At 47.1% G+C, this 23,337-nt stretch overlaps 7 protein-coding genes across 7 annotated transcripts; 6 read left to right on the forward strand and 1 right to left on the reverse strand.

Annotated features, from left to right (window-relative positions):
* Positions 1-72: 72 nt before the first annotated feature.
* Positions 73-1,912, forward strand: EV420DRAFT_1484956 (uncharacterized protein; the record flags this gene model as incomplete). Its single annotated transcript, XM_060470142.1, is given in 9 exon segments — positions 73-133; positions 202-277; positions 510-526; positions 670-722; positions 798-848; positions 936-1,005; positions 1,067-1,231; positions 1,292-1,490; positions 1,510-1,912. 9 exon segments carry the CDS (start codon positions 73-75, stop codon positions 1,910-1,912), a joined length of 1,095 nt encoding a protein of 364 aa, XP_060324750.1.
* Positions 1,913-2,669: 757 nt separating this feature from the next.
* EV420DRAFT_1484957 (uncharacterized protein) lies at positions 2,670-3,790 on the reverse strand (the record flags this gene model as incomplete). The annotated part of the gene is made up of 6 exons (XM_060470143.1): positions 2,670-2,791; positions 2,867-2,922; positions 2,961-3,061; positions 3,245-3,359; positions 3,431-3,552; positions 3,584-3,790. The coding sequence occupies 6 exons, from the start codon at positions 3,788-3,790 to the stop codon at positions 2,670-2,672; spliced, it is 723 nt and encodes a 240-aa protein (XP_060324751.1).
* Positions 3,791-6,764: 2,974 nt separating this feature from the next.
* On the forward strand, positions 6,765-7,404 carry EV420DRAFT_1237537 (uncharacterized protein; the record flags this gene model as incomplete). Its single annotated transcript, XM_060466602.1, has 3 exons — positions 6,765-6,864; positions 6,907-7,057; positions 7,239-7,404. Coding segments are annotated over 3 exons (417 nt in total), but the record flags the coding sequence as incomplete, so codon positions are not given.
* A 294-nt stretch (positions 7,405-7,698) lies between these two features.
* EV420DRAFT_1244302 (uncharacterized protein) lies at positions 7,699-7,938 on the forward strand (the record flags this gene model as incomplete). Its single annotated transcript, XM_060466665.1, has 1 exon — positions 7,699-7,938. A coding segment is annotated over one exon (240 nt), but the record flags the coding sequence as incomplete, so codon positions are not given.
* Positions 7,939-12,282: 4,344 nt separating this feature from the next.
* EV420DRAFT_1752037 (uncharacterized protein) lies at positions 12,283-14,351 on the forward strand (the record flags this gene model as incomplete). The annotated part of the gene is made up of 7 exons (XM_060480389.1): positions 12,283-12,393; positions 12,423-12,544; positions 12,568-12,579; positions 12,639-12,849; positions 12,974-13,127; positions 13,249-13,659; positions 14,142-14,351. The coding sequence occupies exons 1-7, from the start codon at positions 12,317-12,319 to the stop codon at positions 14,349-14,351; spliced, it is 1,197 nt and encodes a 398-aa protein (XP_060324754.1). The 5' UTR covers positions 12,283-12,316.
* Positions 14,352-15,742: 1,391 nt separating this feature from the next.
* Positions 15,743-17,656, forward strand: EV420DRAFT_1649229 (uncharacterized protein; the record flags this gene model as incomplete). Its single annotated transcript, XM_060478279.1, has 3 exons — positions 15,743-15,752; positions 15,811-15,887; positions 15,938-17,656. The coding sequence occupies 3 exons, from the start codon at positions 15,743-15,745 to the stop codon at positions 17,654-17,656; spliced, it is 1,806 nt and encodes a 601-aa protein (XP_060324755.1).
* Positions 17,657-21,203: 3,547 nt separating this feature from the next.
* On the forward strand, positions 21,204-22,725 carry EV420DRAFT_1724002 (uncharacterized protein; the record flags this gene model as incomplete). Its single annotated transcript, XM_060479800.1, has 7 exons — positions 21,204-21,224; positions 21,273-21,316; positions 21,369-21,380; positions 21,436-21,678; positions 21,732-21,799; positions 21,859-21,968; positions 22,027-22,725. The coding sequence occupies 7 exons, from the start codon at positions 21,204-21,206 to the stop codon at positions 22,576-22,578; spliced, it is 1,050 nt and encodes a 349-aa protein (XP_060324756.1). The 3' UTR covers positions 22,579-22,725.
* Between the last annotated feature and the right edge of the window lie 612 nt (positions 22,726-23,337).

A 23,337-nucleotide genomic window follows, 5' to 3' on the forward strand; every position in this document is an offset into this window, starting at 1 on the left:
AGTCAGTCACCTGAGTTAGTGCTCAGTAACATGCTGCTCTTTCTTCTTTGCAAGGTCTAGAGTTGCCACATCATGCGGAATATTTCTCCTAATTGGCTCCTTGTTTTTAATTCCTCTGTCATTCACATCACTAGTGAGTTGGTATTTTTATTTGGTTGCTGCACAACCTTTTCTTAGTTTAATATTTCATTCTGGGTACAGGGTTTCTCTTGTGTCAGCCAAAGCCCTCTCAGGAGGCTCGGACTGGGTTGTCCTTGGTTCTGAATGACGTTTCTCGGTGATTGCCAGATCAGCAGGGTTCACACATCATAGATCAACATTGCATGAAGCTCCATAAATATATTATCTTTTCAGTGTATTTTCTTTGAGCGAGACTCTGCTGAGGGATGCATAGGGTGTGAGTCAGGGCACTGAGACTCCACACTTAAATGACACCAGTGTGCTGCTCTAAGTCTAAGCCATGTGCTCCACTCGGATTATTTTATTATATGTTGCTTCTGCCTCAACAGGTGTCGCTCCATGCCGGGTATGCACTCTAATATTACTTAGTGGATTGACACACATTTGGATTCACAGAATTTGCAAAATTACATGTATGAACGCGTTGCACACGTGTCAACATCGTCAGCTGCATCATGATAAACATTGACTTTCGAGGAGGATTTCAAGTTTCCGTTGGCATCGAGGGCGCACTGATCTGTCATGATGCCCAGAATGTGGTTGTAAGTCTGCGAAAAAAAGGACAGGACCGTTATATAGTAGATACTCTTTCGTGAACTTCTCTGGCTTAAATTCAGCCGTATTTGAAAGGTGCACAGACCAGCGGAGGCCAAATTATTGCGCATCATGTGCGTGTAGTCAAAGGATGAAATGGGGAGTAGAATAGAAGCAGCAGAAGCAGGAAATAGAAAGTATTCTATGCTGGTAAGGATTAGAGCTTGAGTAGAGCGAGTGAAAAAAGATCGGGTGGTAGCATTGAAGAGCTTGCGGTGCCAGCACATCGTGGTACAATGTTAAGTGTATGGCAAACACGCGTGCAGCGTGATCTGATGACAGTTATTTTTAGATACATACACGGCCGTCGATTACCGTATGACGGCCGTGTTTATATGGTTGCTAACGGGGAACGGGATGTCCGTATACCGTCCGTCTCTGGGCAAATTATTTCGCCAGACGGAACGGGTACGGTACCCGTACGACGGCACCCGTATAACCGTACTATACGGTAACGGTGTGAAGCCCTAGACAGGACCACCAAGCCCCACATTTGATAGTGATGCCCAGACCGTAGCTTTGAGTGCACTTCTCAGTGCAATACAGCTTGCAGACGACCAGGCATCATCGACATCGAGTGATGATCCCACTTCAAGCATTACCCCTAGCCCAGGTACCGTTATGAGCTCATCTCCCCTACCAACAAAGAAAAGCTCGACTGGAGTGATAGTCGGCAGTGTCGTCAGTGGACTAGCAGTTCTGGCAGCTAACTGTGGGTATTTTACTCTTGCATAGACGGCGTCATCGAAGCAACAACGAGAGCCATTCTGATGTGGACAACTCTTCCCCACGAATGCTCACGCCATTCATGGCCACATCCATTCCGGTTTCCTCTGAGATATCACGAGAGTCTCGTATGAACCAGAAGAAAAATGCTAGATATACCGTGGGTGCGAGCAGAGCAGAATCCTCTTCATCTTCAGGGCTAGTAGAAAGAGACCCAACGCAAAGAAGGATGGACATACAGACCGAGTTGACGTCTACACTTACTCCGCCAAATCCACCGCGCACGGAGAGCAGAGAGAATATGCCGACGGAGGAGTTGCTGAGGTTGCTCAATGAACGACTGCAACCGGGTCGATGGAATGTCTCTGACGATGAACTACCGCCAGAGTATCACGAAGGACGGACTACGTAGAAATGGTTATGTGTCCACCTAGACTCGATACGGGACACTCTACGACAAATACCCTCTATTGTAATGGAATTTCTCTCATGGGGAAACCCTTATATCTTTTCCCCGGAATCTTCACGACGCTGATTTTAACAGGGCGTAAGCATCGTATTATTTCCCGGTACCACAGACTTGACATGGCACTGCGAGTGTACAAGCCAAGTCAATGCGCAAAGTCTACAAAATGATTGGTAAGACGAGTTAAAGCGGAAGGGGGTTTGGATGCTTATGACTCCGTGTACTCCACTCAGATACGCCCCGATAAAAGGCGCAGTCTCTCCCAAGAAGGCCCAAATAATTTCTTGTGTCGGAACCAAGAGTGGGTTTATAAGCAAACGCGGCTAATCGAAAGGCTGTCGTTGTAATTGTGACGATACACGAAAATAACATCCTCATACTCCACCTGAAGCCGCGCAAGGCTTTGAAAACTGAGATCTGATTGGTATACGTTTCCTGGTGACCGTATGACGGCATAATGTATTGGAAACAGATCCCTGCGTTTGGTCCTGGCATCGAGAAAGCGGTTTTATCATCGAGATAATGAGGTTCGACCTGTACAACACACGTCCCCTGGTAACTAAAGCCAGCAGTTAACAGGAGGTACTACTTTTAATTCGCAAAACCGCCGGATGTACAGGTCGCAGGTTCCGGAAAGGCAGAAGTTTGAAACTCGGCACACTTATAATGAGTACTACCTGTGCACACCTCTCTCGTGAGCAGGCTAGAATGGAGGAGAAATCGTAGAGTAGGTAACAACCTTCGGCGACGTTGCCAAGTCTTCTGAAGACACATCAAGTCGTCTGCTATCAAAATCCTTGGTGGTTCCCTTGATGGTGCTCGCAGCTAATCCGATGCATGGAAAGGCAGGCTAGGTGTAAACTTAGGAGACCAATGAAACTGACCGTTTTAAGTACTCACAGTGGCGATTCGACAGGAATGCGTAGGTCTTACTGGGTAGATTGGAAACGGCGTATCTGGTCGCATAATATTAATTTCGCAATTTCTGGCATACGAATCTTCAAGAATGAGGCACAGGCCTTGAGTGGTTGAGGATATCGGGGCTGTGTCGATATCTTGTGTATCCAAAGGCGCGCGCGAGCCAGTGAAGAACAGCTATAGAATATAGAATAAGAAAGAATAGAATAATACCGATTTTAGGTGCAGGCTCGAAGATTTTACCTTTCGGCTTCAGAATTAGTAGTAATCCATCAAGGAGGGTTTGTCGTTTGGACAACTGCGATAAATGATTATGGCCATAGGCTTGTGGTCCATCTAGAAAGTGAGGATTGCACCTACGATGCTGAGGTTCCCTTTCTCTTTTATAAGAGTCAGCGAGGGAAAACTCATAGGCGATATCGACCTCCACAATGCAGTAATCGTAGGGCTGACCGTTCGCTCTTGCTTTGGCGTGCTGGAGGAGAAGGCCGTGGGAATCCAAGCTGCTTAGTCACCGGTGTACTCGGCCCGCAACCACACAGTTACCTTGGACTCGAACGTCCATGAACAACACGCTCTACAACTTGCTTGACGATGTGTTCATCTAAAACTATCAACTTTCTTTCCACGCCTGATATCCTTATTCTCCCTGGGTGAGAATTCCTCCACTGTATAGCGTTGGTTACTGAGATTACTGACGTGTAAACGTTCACAAGGTTCTCTATCGTATGGACGAACACATTCAAACCAGACATGCGCTGCAACAGATGCTCGTCGATTGTCCCGATGGCGCGCGCACCACTCAATTCCATTCTCGTCTGGGCCGAGCACAACGATCACTTGGCATTCGAGCCACTTCATCTCTAACTTATTCTCCAGACGCGGCGCCCTCCGATGCATAGACATAATTCTTGGTAGGCACAACTACCTATATGCCGCCGATGATATCAATAATCTCTAACAGCGCATACGTCACACTTTACCAACTTGCGTCCCGATGGGCAGATTCTCGTTTATCCCCCGAAAAGCAAGATAGTCTTTACTGGGATGCCTATAACCGTGGCGAAATTCGTTCCGATGCGGCACAATAAGTGGGTATCGACCGTATCCAAAGGGATCTGGTCGGCTTTGACGATCTGGGATATCACGCGCACACAACGGTACTGCGAGTGGTGACCGAAAGGCGCGGTTTTCACTGGGCTGGGGCTTAACACGGATCCAAAATCAGAGGTGAGCGTAGTTGGTGATTGGACGGGTAAGCGCCTGTCGATATGATGAATGAACGACGACTGACTGACACAGGTCATGAAGAATCGCGCTGCTGAATTTGGACGACGATGGGACGTCGCGCGAGATTTGTTCCATCGACATATACCTTCACCCCGTCAACCTCACTGGCGACTTTATGGCACTCAACGGATTCAAAAATGGAAGCTTAACCCTGCTGGACTCGAATGTCCAAGGATACAACTTTCTTGACGATGCCGTCTTTCCCTGTCATGATATTTCTCTCTTCCGCCAGGTGAGACTCCTCTCTGTATAGTGCTGGTTACTGAGATTACAGGCATGTAAACAGTTCCACGTACTCCCGTGATTACATGACGTATGGACAAAGACTTTCAGACTCGACGTCCTTTCCAGTAGTTACCCGTATTCCCTCAATGACACCGATCTCGACCAGCATACACGCCACGCCTGCTGACTTGACTACTCCTCTGATGCGAGAGAGTGAGGCGAGCTTCACTGGATCCTGTATTTGACATCAAATTCGTCCCGGGGAGCCAAGACAAGTGGATGCTATCAAAGAAGGAGCGGTATTCACTGGGGTGAGCAGATGCAGAGTCTGAAATGAGTATCACCGTGGCGTTGGATGGGTGAGTAAGTGCACATTCGTCTGATAAACGACTGCTAACATATGTATGTCACAGAGAATCGCATATCTGCATTTCGACAGCTTAGGATCTTGCATGAAACCATCACATATCGCCCTCCGCCAATCAGCATTACCGGCGAAGTAATGTCTCTCAACGACGACATCTCCAGGATGCTCATCTACAACCGGAAGAGTGGTGAGAACAGCTGCCTTCATGGCGTAGTCGACATGCAGATAAGCATCGTCTGGCTGTTCTAATGACGCTTATTCATCTCTGTCACCCAGTACGACCACTGCATCCAAGATAACTTCACCATGAAAACCATTCTCATCGTTCGCGCGCGCTCCACCAACATCTGCACTACCCTGCCCGCCCTCAACGGGAATTCGCACACTCCTATTACTACTCACTCGTTCGGGTGGGTCGACGGCGCCAGCGCAACACTGACCTCCATTTCAATCTGATCTGAGAGCGACAATCCCCGGGAATCAGTGCTGAACTCGCTCGAACTCTACTTATTCCTTCTCTTTCTTCCCATCAACCCTCACCCGCATAATATCATCTCGATGCGGTGCGCTTCGATACACAGATGTCATCCTCGGAAAGTGGGGTACCGCAGTATGGACACGTCCCACGATCGTGCCATGGACTCTCATGGCCGCCATCTTCTCCAAACTGCTAAACCCCGCTGCGCAAACTGTGTTCGTGAGTTATGCATCAACACCCACAATAACTGGACCGCATTGGAGAACGATGGAGAGCTTGGGAGGATTGCTCTTGGGTCGGCGTTTTGGAAGACTATGATTGTTCAGTCGTAATCGGAATATATAATCTTCGTGGCGTGCATCACGTCTACTATGACGGTTCGAGTCGCATTCAAAGGATCACAACGTCGACTATAAGGTGGTTTTGAATCCATTTCCTGTTCATCAAACAAAGGGAAGTGAAGCCTTGGTTTCTGCGTTCCTGCCTTCTGCGAAGGCGATTACGCTTTCACTATAAGGCGTGGGGTTATCTGGTGGGTCCCTGGAAAACTTTAAGATAAACAGATACACCGGATCGGATTGCCAGACTCTTTTGCCGGTTTGCTCAGATCATATCGGAATCACTTCTAAGTAAGGTACTGCGTGTATACCTTTGTCCCTGTCCCGTTCCCTCCTTTCTTCTTGCCCTATATGCCCCTGGGGTTCTTCTATGTTATCCAATTCGTGCCACTATCTGATAGCACTCGTTTGGGGCCAGTCATCTACGACTATCGGCCGCATCGGCCCGTAATCCTGGTGAACTCGAACATGCATGAATGCGACCTACCTGATGATATCATCGCCTTTCTCTGTTCCAGATATCCTTCTGCACTCCCAGGTAGGACTCTCCTCACGGTGCTGCGCTGGTTACTGAGATACCAGGCATTTATACAGCGAGTCTGCTTTGTTCAAGTGTCGTTCTAATCTCCGTTTTAGCCTGATGCCATCTTGGATGGTAACTCGCCTCATCAACCTCAACCTTGATGTACTCTGTGCGAGCACTTAATGTCAATATTCGATCTTGATTGTTTTCCAAGTCTTACTACTCAGCATAGCGTTCCAAAATCCGATCGCGCACCACTAGTAAGGAGGCTCCTCTACTAAATTCTTACTACCGCAAGTTCACTTTCGAGTAAGAATCAAGAATCCTCCTCAGAACATCAACAACAATAAATATCACCTTCCTCGTCCTCTGTAACCAGGGTCTGATATCATTGTCGCCTTTTGTTTTACATAGCCCCTGACTGACCCCCAAGTCATTTAGTGCCTCGATTCCCATCTTCTTCCTAGCTCGCTCATCTTTCTCATTAACGTCCAAGACAGAGACATATCTAGTCTCTCGAAATGCGGTCTCTCCTTGTACGGATGCTGTTCGTGCCTTTAATGGCATCGGGTGTTGCACAGGAGCTCACGCCCTCTATTCTCTGGACAGTGAATACCACTTCTCTGATTGATAACAGCAGATGCTAATCTAAGAACTAGAACCCTAACATCACGTCGTCCAAGGACGACCGCATTAGTATTGCAAGTGCTGCTCTCGAAAAGGCGATTAGCATGCTCCAGCCCAATGGGCAATTCAACGGTGCGTTTTACTCAATTTCCAGGATTATGCTTCCATTTTAAGTATCCTCAGATACTACATACGAAACCGCTGGCAGGCTTTACGCACAAATGGCCGAATTTGATAGACTGACGAACCAAACCAAGTACAAGCAAGCGTTGAAACAGTGTTTCGCGCTGGCAGAGTCAGTCAGTTCTGAATTCTTGACCACGACGTCAGTAGGTTCTCACTATACCTTCACGATCGCTGCTGACCGACCTTGATACAGTGTTAGTTCTGTTTCCTGCAAGCACTTTCCGAATAATTAACTGACGGTGCCATTCCCGACGATAGATAGAATATGGGTTGTGAGTCATATCTTCTGCTGACGTTGTTTTGTTCCTCATGTTCCGTAGGAATTATGGATACGCTGCGGCTCGGGCTTACGACATTTATCAAGACCAAGACTTCCTCGATCTGGCCTTGACATCGTGGACTTCTGCGAGGCGATACACATTATCTCAGGAGCAAATTGCCTCGGGCACCACAGATGTTAAGCAATTCAATGTCTCAATTTCGTGTCAAGGCGGTGAGTGTCACCAATTACTACAGCCGATCTGTGTACTGATCCTGGTTCACAGTGATGGCGGGCGGCACTTTTGAGGTGAATCACTTTTTACATCCACATCTCGTTAATTAATCAACACACTAGACCACTGATCCCAACAGCACAATCATCACCAGTACGGTCTCTGGGTTCGTGTACTTTTTTCATATTTTAAATTCTTGGTTAACTCTGTACGACCAGATTTTTTCTCGTGTGAGCACTGTAATCCCCTCTGATATGGGGTATACAGTTAGCTGACTACGCAAAGCGTTTCAGCTCTATTGGCAGAAGTAACATCGAACCAGACGTATCTTGATGCTGCCGTTGAGTCAGCAAATTTCATACAGTCGTATCTTCTCACTCCGTCCGGCGATGTAAAGGATCTTATACTTTTAGGTTTAGACGGATTTTGTGATAACGAAAACCCATTTATAAGTGTGGACTCACACGCACCCAATGTCGGGATCTTCGTTGAAGGATTGGTCAGCCTAGCGGATATCACGCGTAACGTGTCAACTGAAGCCTTGTATGTGGTGAAAGATCCTAGTTGTCCACGTACTGAATCACGACTTCTGCTAGGTTGCGCAGTACTGTCCTTGCCGTTACAAACAATACGAAATGGCAAGGATTGGACGGAGTCATTTCTAGTACGTCTTTTTGTCCTAACTTTATGCCAAGAGCTCATCGTTCTTGTTTCGCGGCAAAGCTACTGACACTGGAGGGCATTACATTGTACGGGCCTTGACGGCGTTATATGAACGCAACAAAACAGCCTCGGATCTTCGCGAGTACATCAAGGAATATATTGGCGTGCAGGTGAGCCCTCATAAAATCTACCCCTCTGGTTTACAAAATTTATTTTACTTTGGTGCAGTATAATGCCGTCATTAATCAGGCCACTTCAGGCGGTAGTGACATTTACGGCATACCCTGGACAGGCCCACCGAGCACATCGTTCTCCAGTGATAACCAGACTGTAGCAATAAGCTCGTTGCTCAGTGCAATACAGCTTGCAGACGACCAGGCATCATCGACATCGAGTGATGTTCCCGCTTCGAGTGCTACCCCTAGCGCAAGTGCGAGCACATCCCCGCTGCCGACAAGGAAGAACTCGACTGGAGTGATGGTTGGCGGTGTCGTGGGTGGACTGGCAGTTGTTGCGATTATAATTGTGGGCATCCTTCTCCTTCGTAGAAAGCATCGCCGAAATGGCGACAGCCATTTTGCTGCGGACAACTCTTCCCCGCAAATGGTTACACCATTTATAGCTACATCAATTCCAGTTTCTTCGGAGATATCAACGGAGCATCATATGAACCAGGCGAAACATGCTAGATACCCTGGGGTTACGAGTGCAGCAGAGTCCTCTTCACCCTCGGGCGCAGTGGAGAGAGACATGGCGGGGAGAAGCGTGAATGTACAGATCGAGTTGACGACTCCACTGGGGGTCGCCGCGGGTTCGCCAAACCCGGTGCACGCTGAGAGAAGAGAGGATATGCCTACAGAGGAGTTGCTGAGGCTGCTTAATGAACGACTGCAGCCGGGTCGACAGAATGACTTGGATGATGAGCTACCGCCAGAGTATCGAGAAAACCAGACTATGTGAATTGGATTATACTCTACCGGCTGCACATTCTGGTCTGGAAAATTTATCTGTTTGAATGATGTGATTGGTGCATAGAAGTGTCAAAGATATTACCTTTCTACCTCGGATTTACTATTCATCCAAGGAGAGGTTTGGTAGTCGGAGAGCTGCGAGAAGGCGAAAGTTTAAAGCGGTGAAAGGCCTCAAAAACGAATCTCTCTAAAGTGTACGGTTCCTGCAGAGTTCTGAGCATCTTCGAGAAGCACTGGCCCTGAGGCTCGTGCTTTTCATGCTGAAAGTTGAGTGATGGAGAGGATAAAAGTAAAACTACAGGGTCCCAGTTCATATCGAGGGGAGTCGGCGTATTCCCAAAAGAGTGGCCCCAATAATGAGCTGGTGACTTTTCTGGAACAGCGTCAAAATCAGATAAAATAAGAGACGGTAATAATTTACCCCAGGCCTTCATACACAGCCCGGATTCCCATTCCAAGTCCTCAAATGCGGTCCTCATACCAAACGGCTTGATCTTCGTATTGCATAACTAATCACCGGAGTTCCTCCAATCCTTTCATCAACTGGATCGCCGTATTCCGCCATTGACTTGCTACTCATCAAGCTTTGATTCTTTAAGCAATCTATGCATACATATCAGCGTTCTGTCGCACAGGCATCAGAGAAAAGGGATTACTGAATTCGACTAATCCTCGCCATTATATTCATCGCCCAGAACTTCTTCAAGCAGATAGCAACCACCCTTATCTACCCAGTGACCTGTCAAATATCGTACAGCTCCCTCTGACCATATTTAGATCAGGTACCGCCAATGTGTGTGGGCTAATTCATGAGGATGGCGTCATCATTGGAAGGAGTGAAACGAGTTACGAGAACGAGATGAAGGGAGCGACGAGTATGCATGTCCTCCAATGTGATGGTAGCCCCATTTTGACTTCCCCATGACGACGGAGAAAGTGTTGGTCGATAATCTCGTCCTTATACCAAGGCGAGGCATCTAGCCCATTCTATCCAAACTCAAAGGAGAATTACCAGGGTGCGTGGTGTGGTCGAGTTGCTCCTATTTTATGGCTTTTAATGTTGAGTGTTGTTTTTTAGGCTCGGCCGGGATGTATTTTTAAATGGAGAGAATCCGCGTCATGGCTTTAATATGAGTCAGGACTGCTCCTTCGCATGGAATAACACTACTCACCAGTTTTTGTTCAAATGAGATGCCCTGGGGGCAGTGCGTCTCTAGCTATACCGGCTCGATTGGCCGATTTTTTCACGGTTCCGGCGTATTCCGGCTTCGGTATCATGCGGTCCCCGATTCTTTCCGAATGTAATGAGGAGAAGAGAGGGCTTTGTCAAATTGAAAACGACGTTTTGCCCACTGTAGGGTGTGGGCAGGGGCTATTTGGTCAAAGTTTGCTGATGCGTGCAAGATGTTGTCGAACAAACACCTTTTCCGAGAACTCTGGCCAATAGGATGAGATCGTCGTGCCGAGTTTGAGTCATGTTTGTAAAATTGGTTTCGTCCGCTCAGTCATTTTGGTTCGCCCGTTTACAATGTCTCCGCCGCCTTGTGGTTCACACGTACGTCACTCCTTGTTTTTAAATAAATGTGCTATGTTCAGAGTAGTTTCATCCCCCAGATAATCTGTTGTAGGCATCTAACAGACCATGTTTTTTTGCTTGCTGTCTCCTGTTGATCTTTTTCATTCAGTCCGGAACATTGTATAACACATCTATGTCGTCCGATATTACGTGGCATGTACAGTTGAAGGTAAGGCTTTCCAATTGGATCTTGTTGGATATCAAGCTCGTGGCTCATGTGTTTATTGGTAATCAGTCACGTGTACATACCAGTATACTTTCGTAGCTACGCTTCTCTCTTCTTTACTCGATTGACTATGTACTCACTGCTCATGCATCATGTACTGCGTCAATCCCGTATTCGTGTCCTGATCCCTCATACCCGCTAGGATTATTTCAACAGATCTGTGTTCGACACTTACTGGCAACTATAGGCACGCTTGATCTGTTTGTTGGGGATTTAAGGGCAGCATCTATTTGAAGCCGTTCTACTCTATTTGTTGCGCTCGGTGCTCTCAGTGTTTCTGCTCGACGCTCCTAGTGTTTCTGCCCTTGTCCTTTTATATCTCGTGTACACTGCTTGGTTGGCGACATGTTTTTGTATAAACGTCCGTGTCGTGTTACCCGTGTTCTCGCAGAGGAAGACCATCCTCCTTGTGATGTTGAACACAGTGTTTCTGACGTTCCGGTTTACTATAATGTATTGTACTACCCAGAACTGCATGATAATGTGTTTTCTTCCTCCAAAGTGGTGTGTAAGTGGTTGAAGCGATCGTTTGCGCTGTATGCAGGCTGGGTACATGCACGTGCATTATATATCAATGGCTATTTTGTGATTGAGGACGCTGTACTCGATGCTCGTCTTGTTTTAAGTGCAAGCACTGATACTAATTGAGATCTTACATCAAACGGCGACCGCCCTTAAGAACCCAGGGTGCGTCGCGATCTCAAATCCAAGTGTAACACGTCTCTGAAGGTCTGGAAATAAATAAGAATGGTGGCGGAGCAAAACGGAAGCAAAGGAAAGAATCGGGGACCGGCGTGGAACCGCCGCTACAGGGATGTAGATACATTGAATACAACGGCAAGTGGAGAAATCTTGGCGGATATGTCAATAATTTTATTCCCGCGACAAAGCTTCAAGATGCGATGCGTTGGTTACCAGTCAAACAGAGGACAGTGTTTCCATCTTAGTTCGCAGATCACTCTAGGTTTCGAGGTATAGCATCGAAATCAGGACAGGATAAGTTAACGTTGAATTCATACGTCAGACGATACCAATTCATGTTGTAGGCGGGGCCAGAGATGACTGAACCAGCATAGATACAATATACCGACCTCAGAAAACAGAAGAGGCTTCAATTTGCGTCAACTGAGCTCTGAAAGCGTCACTGAGCATCAAGGGAATGTCGAAAGATATAGTGCTCCTGAGTGCCTGTGGAAGACGCGACCGCAGCTCACTCCAGCTTACGAAAAAGAAACAAACGCGCGTGGCTCGCGTGCCATTGATGTCGTCGTGACTCGTCAGCTCATTCAGCGAGCATTGAGCCCCTCAGATATAACAATGGATAATAAGCCTAGTTAGCGTTGGAGAAGCAAGCCGGGACCGGGAAGAATGGGCCGACAAAGGCAAACAAGTTCAAATACACCGGATCGGATTACCGAATACTTTCACTTTTCACCACCATCACTGCGCTTGCTGTCGTGAGTTTGCCATGCTTTCTCCCTTCTTCCCGCCCTCTATGCCTCTGGGATATTTCTATGTTATACCTTTCTCGCTGCGCTGTCTCACGTTAGTAGTCCAAGGCCCGTCATCGATAGCGACAACATCCACAAACATCTGCTGCATCAGCTCGTAAACCTGCTGGATTCGAATGTCCATGAATACGACTTACTTGACGGTACCGCATTTCCCTGTCATTGGTATTCCTCTATCCCGCCAGGTGAGACTCTTCCCTCTGCGCAGTGCTGGTTACAGGTGTGTAAACGGATCTACGTACTCACATCATTACACGACATATGGACAAACACTTTCAGACTGGACATGCTCTCCAATGGTTACCCGTATTCCTTCAATGATACCAATCTCGACCAGCATACATACAACGCCTGCTGACTGGGCTACTCCTCTGATGCGAGCGAGTGAGACGAGCTTCACTGGATCGCCTGTATCTGAGATCACATTCGTCCCGGGGAGCCAAGACAAGTGGATACTGAACGTGTGGAAGAAGGCGCGGTATTCACTGGGGTGAGCAGATCCAGAGTCTGAAATGAGTATCACTGTGGCGTTGGATGGGTAAGCGCCCATTCGTCTGATGAACGACAGCCAACTTATGTATACCACAGAGATTCGCATTCCTACATTTGGACAGCTTAGTAACCTTGCATGAAACCATCGACATTGACCTCCGCCAAGTCAGCATCACTGGCGACGTAATATCTCTCACCGAACACACTTCCAGGATGCTCGTTTACAACCGGAAGCACGGCGAGAAATCCTACCTTGATAGCGTACGCGACATGCAGGTAAGTGTTCTCTAGTTGTTCTAACCACCTTTATTCATATCTTCCACTCACAGTACGATCACTCCGATCACTCCATCTAAGTTATCTTCACCACGCAAACCATCCTCGTCGTCCTTGCGAGCTCCGTCAACCTCTACACTATCCCGCCCGTCCTCGACGCGAAATGCACACCTCCATTCCTACTCACTCTTTCGGCTGGGTCGAAAGCACCAGCGCAACACTCGTCTCCATCCTCATCCGCTCTGAGAGCGACAACCTCCGGGCATCATGCATCAATGCATCAGAGCTCAAGTCGTTCGAACTGTACTCCCTCTCTTCCTTCCCACCAACCCTAACCAGCAAAATATCTTCCCGGCACGGTACGCTTCGATGCACAGACGTCATGCTCGGGAACCGTGGAACTGCAGTATGGATCCAGCCCCATGATCGCGCGATGGTCTCCCACTGGAAAGAACACGATGGCTGCGAGACGCTCATGGCGGCCGTAATCCCCGGACCGCTGAATCCCACCGGACAAGTCCCCGTTCGACTGGTGTGCTCCAACATGCTCAATAAATGAACCGCGCTGGATTATAACGAAGAAGCCGAGAGAATCGCCCTCGGGTCAGGGTTTGCGAAGATTACGATTGTGCAATCGTAGTCAGAATGTATAATTTGTTATTTCGTTGCCCTTTTGCACGCAATGAAGGGTTTGGGCTTAGGGTTATGACACGGCATCTGCAATTCAGTTGTCATCATTCCGTTAACATGAAAAGATGGGCATCACTCAATCTCAAATCTGCAATATTTGTATGCTATCCATAATGCACGCGTCCTCCCTCTCGCATCCTCTCACCCGTTTGAGCTTTACACCATACCTTTTCTCCGCTTCACGGAAGTCTACAGAGACTCCTCTTCCCATCATTGTCTATTCCAGAGCCTTTAGTTGATGATGATGCAAACTGTGTTCTTTCCAGAATCCTACGTATTGTTCTCCCCGACGTGAGAATACTCAGCGCACCTTGCTTCCTTTAGCTGCCTCATGGCAAACATGAGATGGTATACATCAATAACCTTGCGAAAGTCCGGGAGCTATCGATGTGGGTAGCATGGAATAAACCTACATCTTCCGACAATAGAGATGTAAATCATCAAGCCGAGCCCAATACAGTAGGCTCGGGCCCGGCTGGGCTCAGGCCGGCTCGGGTCAGGCTTGGGCTCAAGCCCAAGCCCGCACATCACTAATCGCTACCCGAGAATGGCATGGATGTGATCGATTTTTGAACTATTCTTGCTGGGGAACTTATCGTTGCCGAGCTTCCCGTCTAAGCACAACGGAAGGCTTCCGTGGTACAGCGGACAGGACACCGCGAATGGCCTGTACTATCTCACCACCATAAAATATCTCGGGCCCCCTTTGCACGAAGCCATCTTTTCTTCGAAGAACTCAAAAACGGGCCATCATCTTCTTCCCAGTGTCTTCAAAACGAACTTCTCCATGCTCGGTATCGCCTAGGAACCAAACCCAGATCATATCTTCCGTATACTCTCATACGCCACTCGCGATTTCACCGCTAACTCTCATTATTTCTTCAATTTTCCGTATTTCGCTAGCGAATTTTGCCACGAGGGACGTTCCGGAAGGAAATGAGATCCAATCTCGTATACGTATGTCCTCACATCCAAAGCTGCTAGTGGCTTGACAGGCTTATCTGCTGAGGATTGATCTTTTTTTTTTGCCGGTTCATATGCGGTAGGCAGGCTTACCGCGAAGCAGGCCAAAGTCCGTAATGAATGGCGGACGAAGATCACAGTTGGTGGAGAAGATCATTCTCAGGAGTTCTATATGGAGGAAGTGTTCGTATAAGAAGATAAAGAGCGTTCGAGGATGAGCATTTAGGTGTGTACTTGTGCAGATACACCTGTACGACGGGACGTTTCTGTCACAACAGGGCGATATTCTTCATTTTCTCTTTTTTGTACATTATGCAAGCAAATGAGGAGCATCCTTAAATTGAGGGTGAGACGCCCCTGATGTTCGGCTTTAAGAACGAGGTAAGCAGTCATCCATCGTTTACGTAAATGAACATCTTATGAATGTGTGTTACGTATAGTCTTCAGGCGTGGACCGGTGCCTCACGTCGAAGTGTATTACTAGCTGTCCTCCTATGGAGGCCACGGCAATTTCTTGACAGTGTACCAACATAATGTAAGTATTTCCGTTTTGATCAACATGAGATAATGGAAGGGTAAACTGATGTTTTTTTCGCTCTAAATGATATCCATCACCAGGAGCTTCGCAACGATATGTACATACTACACATTTACGGCGCGCAACATGTGCATGCCAGGAACCCTTCTCGCTAGGCAAAAGTATCCATTTCTTCAGCATCCGTTTGTGATACGGCGGTGACTGTGTGAACAGACCTTGCGGTCATACCTGTCATGATTGGTATGGCCTTCTCGAAGTGCTATTTTAGCGTTGATGTCCTTGAGTCGGCCCCGTCTCGCAAAATTTCTTCCTCTATTGTGGGGACTCTACTTGCCTTGATTCGTCCCCGCTTTTAACACTACGCCCTACTTCCCACGTTGTCGAACTTGAACAACCTTGCGACTAACGCACGGCCGGTGAGAGAATGACCAAGGGTACGTACGCTTTGTCAACTTTTATTCCACGGCCTCGTTCTAATGACATCCGGGGCAGTCCAACGTCGTAAAGTTAAATGGCAGAACCGGTATAGCGTTGATGTTCTTCCACTATCGCTCATCGAGGATGAAATGGTAAGTGTGTAGAAGAAAACCAACAGGCAGATGAAATTAATGTATTGCAGGCGGAGCGGACGTGTCCCGAGTATCGAGACCTGTCCTTGGTCACCATCTCCGCCCTGACTGAGACTGGACAAGCAGAATCGTCCATTCAAGTTCCAAACCAGCGCGCTTTCACTGGTAGAGTGCCTGTCATATCATCCTCTCTCGCCGATATTCCCTGTGCCGACCTTGGCATTGAAGGACTCTTAGAAATGCTCAATACCACCCTCGGAACGTCCTACACTCTTGACCGCCCGTCTATATGCTCCCGTCTCTTAGGGAAACTCTGCTTCACCCTCAGAATACCACACGCCCTATCCTTACGCTCTGTTCTCAAATCCTGCATCGCCAAAAACTATGACTTGGGCACCGCATATGCCCATCTCCGCCCAACCTTGACCGCCGCTCAAGAAATGCTACTACACTCACGTGAAGAGCGGGACAGGGAGATGCGACGAACTGTGCTGGTCAAGAAATCGATCATATGCCGTTCGGTGCCTCCCCGACGCCTCTGGGATCTCTACAGTAATCGTGTAGTGCCAGAGTGGGTAGTCCCCAACTGGGGGAAGCTATGGGCAATATCACACGCTTGGGTGGATGAACACGACCGGGGCGGTGTTTGGACACCTATCAATGGATACGAATGGCCCGTACCCATCCCAAAAGACGCCGACCTGAACCACATCCAAATTGAAATGTTGAATCTGGGAGCAGAGTATGTACGGTTAGATGTTCTCTGTTTGAGGCAGAGTGAGGAGGGTGGGCCAAACGAAGATCTGCGCAGGGACGAGTGGAAGCTGGACATACCAACCATTGGATATGTCTATCGCATGGCTGAAAGGGTACCGTGTTACTTCAATGGGTTGGGGCGACCCTTGAGTGTCAGCGCAAGGAACATGGACGGTGACCGTTCTTGGTTTAGACGTGCATGGACGCTACAGGAGGTTAGCAATCATCCTATAATCAGCGGTAAAACGGGTGATAAGGGGGATATGGATGAAGACGTTAAGGAGAGGTTCCACAAAGAACTGGCAGCTTTGAAACGTGTCAGACGACATGCGCTGGACAGCAGCATCCAGGTGTTTGATTTGCTTCGGCACATGCAGAATCGAGTATCGACCAATCCCGTGGATAAAGTGGCAGGGCTGGCATATACCCTGCCCTCGGGGTCGATACCGGCGTACTCCGAGATGCAGTCTGTTGAAGAAGCTTGGACGGCACTGATAAACGTAATGTACGACGGGTATCGGGGGGATATATTCTTTCTCTATCCTGAGCCTGGGGGTGGAAACAGCAAATGGAGACCGACATGGCAGCAGGTCATGACTGATAAGCTCCCGTTAACGGATGGCCTTCGATTGTGGGAGGAAGTTCATTTGGATACGATCAGGGATGCAGATTGGTATGTTGGTCTGTGCATAGACAGGTGCTATGTGCGAGGATTGGCTATGGAAGACCTAGGAGGAGAAATAAGACTTGCCGAGCTGAGTGTTGAAGATTGCACCGGAACAAGACACACATTCAAAATCGTGGCTACCTATCAGTATGCAATACCGGAAGACTGGTATACAGTGATCGGGAGCCAGGATGCAGAAGAATGCGGGATGTACTGGGCAGTCGGACGCCGACGGCACAGGAAATTCGAGAAGGTGTCAGTGTTCAGAATGACCGATAGCCGAGAAAGAGAGAGGCTGAAGAATTTGGAATTCGCAAAGAAGCTGGTTAAAAATTATCTCGTGTAAGGTGAATGAAATGTTGGCTAACGACGTACATAACGCGACAACATCATCGTGGTCCATGCACTGTGGTTGCAAAGGCTCATACCGTTGTATCGTGCACAATGAACCTTTGCATTAGATTTATATATCTTCGAAATTCGAACAAACATTCTGTCTGTGTATTTGTCCCCAGCCAATGAAGTCAACGAGACCTCTTACACAACCGAAGTACGGTCTACCATACTAGCTTGATTAGAAGCGAAACTTGGACGACGACAGACAAGCATACCTTGGACGTTGCCTGGGAATGGCCTCACTGACGAGACTCTGTCAATACATAGATGCCTACTTCGCTCACTGTACAGGCAATCAGACGTTATGGCTGATAAATGCACTGAGAAAACATACCATCTTCTACCAAAAAAGTATGTCATCTTGGGAGGCTTAAAGGTACCTCATTTCTGGTGCACGCATGATCTGCGAGAGGGAGCGTGCGGTCTTCATGCGTCGTAATCACCTGATTCCTTCCTTGTGGTGTCCAGTGTTGTGTCCTAGTAGGAAAATCTGGGTGACGTAAATAGGTCTGCGAGGATTGGAGATGATACTCGTAAAGACATCTTGAAGATATTTTCGTAGGATTCGCAGGACTCTCCCGATGGACAAACATAGACTAGCCGGCGAGGGAAGTTGACGTCGCATTTTTGCTGAGGTGTGGTGCTTCTTCTGTTGGTACAACGAGCGCCCAACCTATCTTTGGGAACGACTACGATGCACTACTGCGTGAGCCAGTCGGTTAGAATGCAAGTATAAGTGTTTCAGTGAAGACTGTTGCGCACCTGAAAAAGCAGCATTTATGCAACCAGGTCCTCCGAAAGCCGCTTTCAGTCCGAGCGATATAATTGTCGGGGCTACGGTCGACATTATCTTCAGTGGAACCTTAAGAGTCTATAGATTAGTCGATGGTCGCAATAATCGTTCCTCGTATCCATTTGCTTCCTTATGACTATCAGTCATTTTTACTGGCATCAAGATGGACTACGGGGTCTTGTTAGACAGAAGATGGAAAGAATGGGTAGCCCTTGCACCATCACTGGAACTCTACAATGGTGCTTCGGACCCTCTCTTGGCTTGACGGTACCACTGAGACAAAAGACAATCACATGCCATCACATCGGAAGCGTATTCAAACTGAAGGCGAGGTAATGGCCAGTTTGACGAGCAATTCTTGAATTGGTGTCACCCAGTTAACACGCATGTTAAGCTTGGTCATAATAATGAAAATAAAAAAGAATAAATTTGGTCTATCTGTTTGAAAGGATAAGCCAAAGATTCCAGCAGACTGGAATGGGCGACATACCTAACTTTGTGTTGGTAAGAGAGAGAGAAGCCGGGAAACATTAGCCCATGATGTCAAACAGGTGCAAATAGGCCAGATCGAAATGCAAACTCTTTTAGACTCTTTTGCATTGCTCAGCTCATAATCACTACTGTTTAATATTTACGGATGTCCCCACTGTGTCCTTGTCTTGTTCTTTTCCCTTCTTCTCTCCCTCTATGACTCTTTTCTTTCGTGTCATCCAATTCACGCTACTCTATCTGAAAGGTACTCATTCGGGGGCAGTCCGAGTCTTCAACAGACAACGTCTACAGTATTGATGAGCTTCAGCCGCATCAGCCCATAATCCTAGTGGACTCGAACATGGATGGATTTATTCTTCTGCTTCCCCAGGTAATATCCTCCCCACTGTACTGCATTACTTACTGATATCACAATCCGCAGTCATTTATGTGGTTCCGCCCCCCATTATATCAATGCTGTCTGTAGGTTATCATAAACCGTGATATATCAATCACCTATTTTCGAGAATTTAATCATCGACCCGGGAGCTTCGCTTGATCATTTAACTGTCCTGCCAAGAGAAAAATCCAAATAGCAGATCGGTATTGTTTCATGACAAAAAGAGCGGTTTGACATTAGAAAACAGTCTGGGAAAAGTCGTGGTCAGGTGACATTGTGCGAGCAGGTCTAACAGCGCTTTTCAGTGAACTAACGACCCCGCACAATGTAGTATAGTCACTGCCCATTGGCCAGGCCGTGAAATATTTCTTTTCTATGCAATTACATACGTGTATGTCTCTACTTTCTTCAAGAACTGTTCTAATTTTAATCTACATTTTTAGCCTGATGTCATTTCAGATGCCAACCCGTGCTTCATCAATCTTGAACTTTGTGAATAACTCAGTTTTGAGGATCTAACCTAACCAAGTTCTAACCTCTGTTCTTATTAGTCAGGCTACCAGTGATACACATCTTGCCGGTGACACTCGTCGACTGATAGCGACTCACCTGATCAACCTCGACCTTGATGTACTTTATGCGAGTACTCAATGTCAATAGTGAATCTGTCTTCTTTTCCTGGTCCTACCACTCAGCATAGCGTTACAAAGTCCGGTCATGCACTACTAGTGAGAGGACTGCTCTACAGAATTCGTACTATCTCTTTCGAGTTCAAGGATCAGGAATTCTTCTTGGCAACATCGACAAAAATACATATCACCTTCCTCATCCTCTGTAACCAGGGTCTGATATCATTGTCATCTTGTTTGGCATACCCCTGACTAATCTCCAAGTCATTTAGTGCATTGATTCCCATCTTCTTGCCAGCTTGCTCATCCCTTGCTTATCGTTCCCATTATCTTCCAAGACAGAGACGTATCTATTCTCAAGAAATGTGGCCTCTCCTTCTTGTATACTTGCCGGTGGTGTCTTTTATAGTGTTGGGTGCTGCGCAAGACTTTACACCTTTGATTTCTTGGAATGCGAGTACCGCTTCTCTGGTTGACAAGAGCACATATTAACATAAAAACCAGAATCCTAACATCACATCGTCCAAGGATGACCGCATTAGCACTGCAAGTGCTGCACTCGAAAAAGCAATTAGCATGCTTCAGTCCAATGGGCAATTCAATGGTGTGTTTCATTCACTCTATTTCCAGCATCGAGGTCCCATTTTACATATCCTCAGATTCCACATATGAAACCCCTGGCAGGCTTTACGCACAAATGGCTGAATTTGATAGACTGACAAACCAAACCAAGTACAAGGAAACGTTGAAACAGTGTTTCGTGCTCGCAGAGTTGGTCCATTCTGGATATTTGAATCCTGTGTTGTTAGTATATACTGTCACCATACCTTCTGGATCGCTGACTGACCTTGATTCAGTGTTAGTGCTGTTTCCTGCAAGCACTTTCTGAATAACTGACGGTGCCATTCAAGACGATAGCCAGAATATGGGTTGTGAGTCATATCTTCCGCTGACGTTCTCTTGCTCCTCATGTTCCGTAACGCTGCGACTCGGGCTTACGACATTTATCAAGACCAAGACTTCCTCGATCTGGCCGTGACATCGTGGACTTCTGCAAAGTGATACACATCATCTCAGGAGCAAATTGCCTCGAGCACCACAGATGTTAAGCAATTCAATCTCTCAACCTCGTGTCAAGGCAGTGAGTCACGGTGTCACCAATTACTACAGCTGATCTGTGTACTGATCCTGGTTCACAGTGACAATGGCGGGCGGCACCTATTATGTGAATCACTTTTTACATCCATATGTCATTAATTAATCAACACACTAGACCACTGATTCCAATAGCATGGCCATTAGCAGTATGGCCACTGGGTTCATGTGCTTTTTTCATTTTTTAAATTCTTGGCTAACTCTCTACAACCAGCTTTTTTCTTGTGTAAACACTGTAATCCCCTCTGACATGGGTATGCAGTTAGCTGACTATGGAAAAGCATTTCAGCTCTATTGGCAGAAGTAACATCTAATCAGACGTATCTTGATGCTGCCATCGAGTCCGCAAATTTCATACACTCCCAACTTCTTGATTCTTCCGATATTGTGCTGGAGTTTATATCATCAGGATCAAACAACTCTTGTGGAACAGAGTCAATCATTGACTCCCTCGGTTGTGGCCTCTGTGTTGAAGGATTAATTGTCCTAGCGGATATCACCCATAACGTGTCAACTGAAACCTTGTATGTGCTAACAGACTCTGGTTGTCAACATAACGAATTGTTACTTCTGCTAGATTACGCAGGGCTATCGTTGCCACTACTACTAATGTACGATGGCAAGGATTGGACGGAATCATTACTAGTATGTCTTTTGTCCATAAATTGATCTCACAATCTCATGGTTGTTATTTGACGATGAAGCCACGACCACTGGAGGGCATTACATCGTACAAGCCCTGGCGGCTTTATATGAGCGGAACACGATGCACTCTGATCTTCATGAATATATCAAGGAATACATTGGTGTGCAGGTGAGCCTTCATAAAATCTACCATTCTGATGTACACAGCTTATTTTACTTTGGTGCAGTATAATGCTGTCATTAATCAGGCCACTTCAGGAGGTAGTAGCATCTATGGATTACCCTGGACAGGACCACCGAGCTCGTCATTATCCAGTGATAATCAAACTGTAGCTATAAGCGTGTTGCTCAGCGCGATACAGCTTGCAGACGACCAGGCATCATCGAAACCAAGTGATACTCCCATGAGCACAGCCCCGTTGTCAACCAAGAAGGGTCGGACTGGAGTAATAGTCGGCGGTGTCATCGGTGGACTAGCGGTCGCTGCAGCTATAATCGCAGGCATCCTTCTTTTGCGTCGGCGACACCGTCAATTGAACAACACTCTTGTTGTGAACGAGTGCTCCCCACAGATACTCACACCATTTATGGTGACTTCAATAGAGCACCATATGAACCGGTCAATGGGGAAAGACGTGCCAGGGAGAAGGATGGATGCACAGGCTGAGTCGATGACTCCACCCGTGGCTGCCACAAGTCCGCCAAATCCGCTGCCCACTGAGACTCAGAGAAGAGAGGATACACGCATAGAGGAGTTGCTGCGGTTGCTCCATGAATGACTGCAGCTGGGCCGATGGAATCTCTCCGAGGATGAGCTACCACCAGAGTATCATGAAGGACAGACTATGTGAAAGGTGTTATACTCTACTGGCTGTGATCATACCAATTATTCATTTGTGCAGGAACAATGTGAATATGTACATGGCATCAACTACGATACCATGGGATTAATGAAGATGCTATAGTGTCCATTTGCTACAAAAATTCCCTATAACTATAGTGGAGTGACTTTTGTAAAAATCCCTATAACAATAGTAATGTTAACAACCAACTAATTGTCGTCTTAGATCGAACTAGGATCACCACTCACACTTCGGTGGATGATACTCTAGCAAGTCAAAGGCGAGGTCAAAGCTAGTGGAGACAGATAGTCATGAAGGATGGAGTTCGAGTTGGGTAGATTAAACCTTAGCTGAAGCTGGGGCTTAGTCCAGCTGAGGCTCTACTTAAATACACGTTGATAGACTAATAATAGTACCATGAGAATGTGTCCGTTGTGATTGCATATGAGTAATCAGGCTGAGTCAAACAAAGAAAAATGAATAAATCGTAACATTACCCCCTCTCTAAGACTCGTTCGTCCTGAATGAGTTATCAGACTCCCAGTCGTCTTCTGAGGATGAGTGTTCGGATTTGGAGTAAAAAGATGGTATATCGTCGTCCTCGTCTGTGTCGTCCGCATTCCAGTTTTCATGGATACGTTGGAGGTTTTGAAGATTTACGTCTTCTTTGTTGTCGCTTGCATCTTCGACAAGTGG

This window comes from Desarmillaria tabescens (assembly GCF_030435595.1).
Source record: "Desarmillaria tabescens strain CCBAS 213 chromosome Unknown EV420scaffold_58, whole genome shotgun sequence".
NCBI lineage: Eukaryota > Fungi > Basidiomycota > Agaricomycetes > Agaricales > Physalacriaceae > Desarmillaria > Desarmillaria tabescens.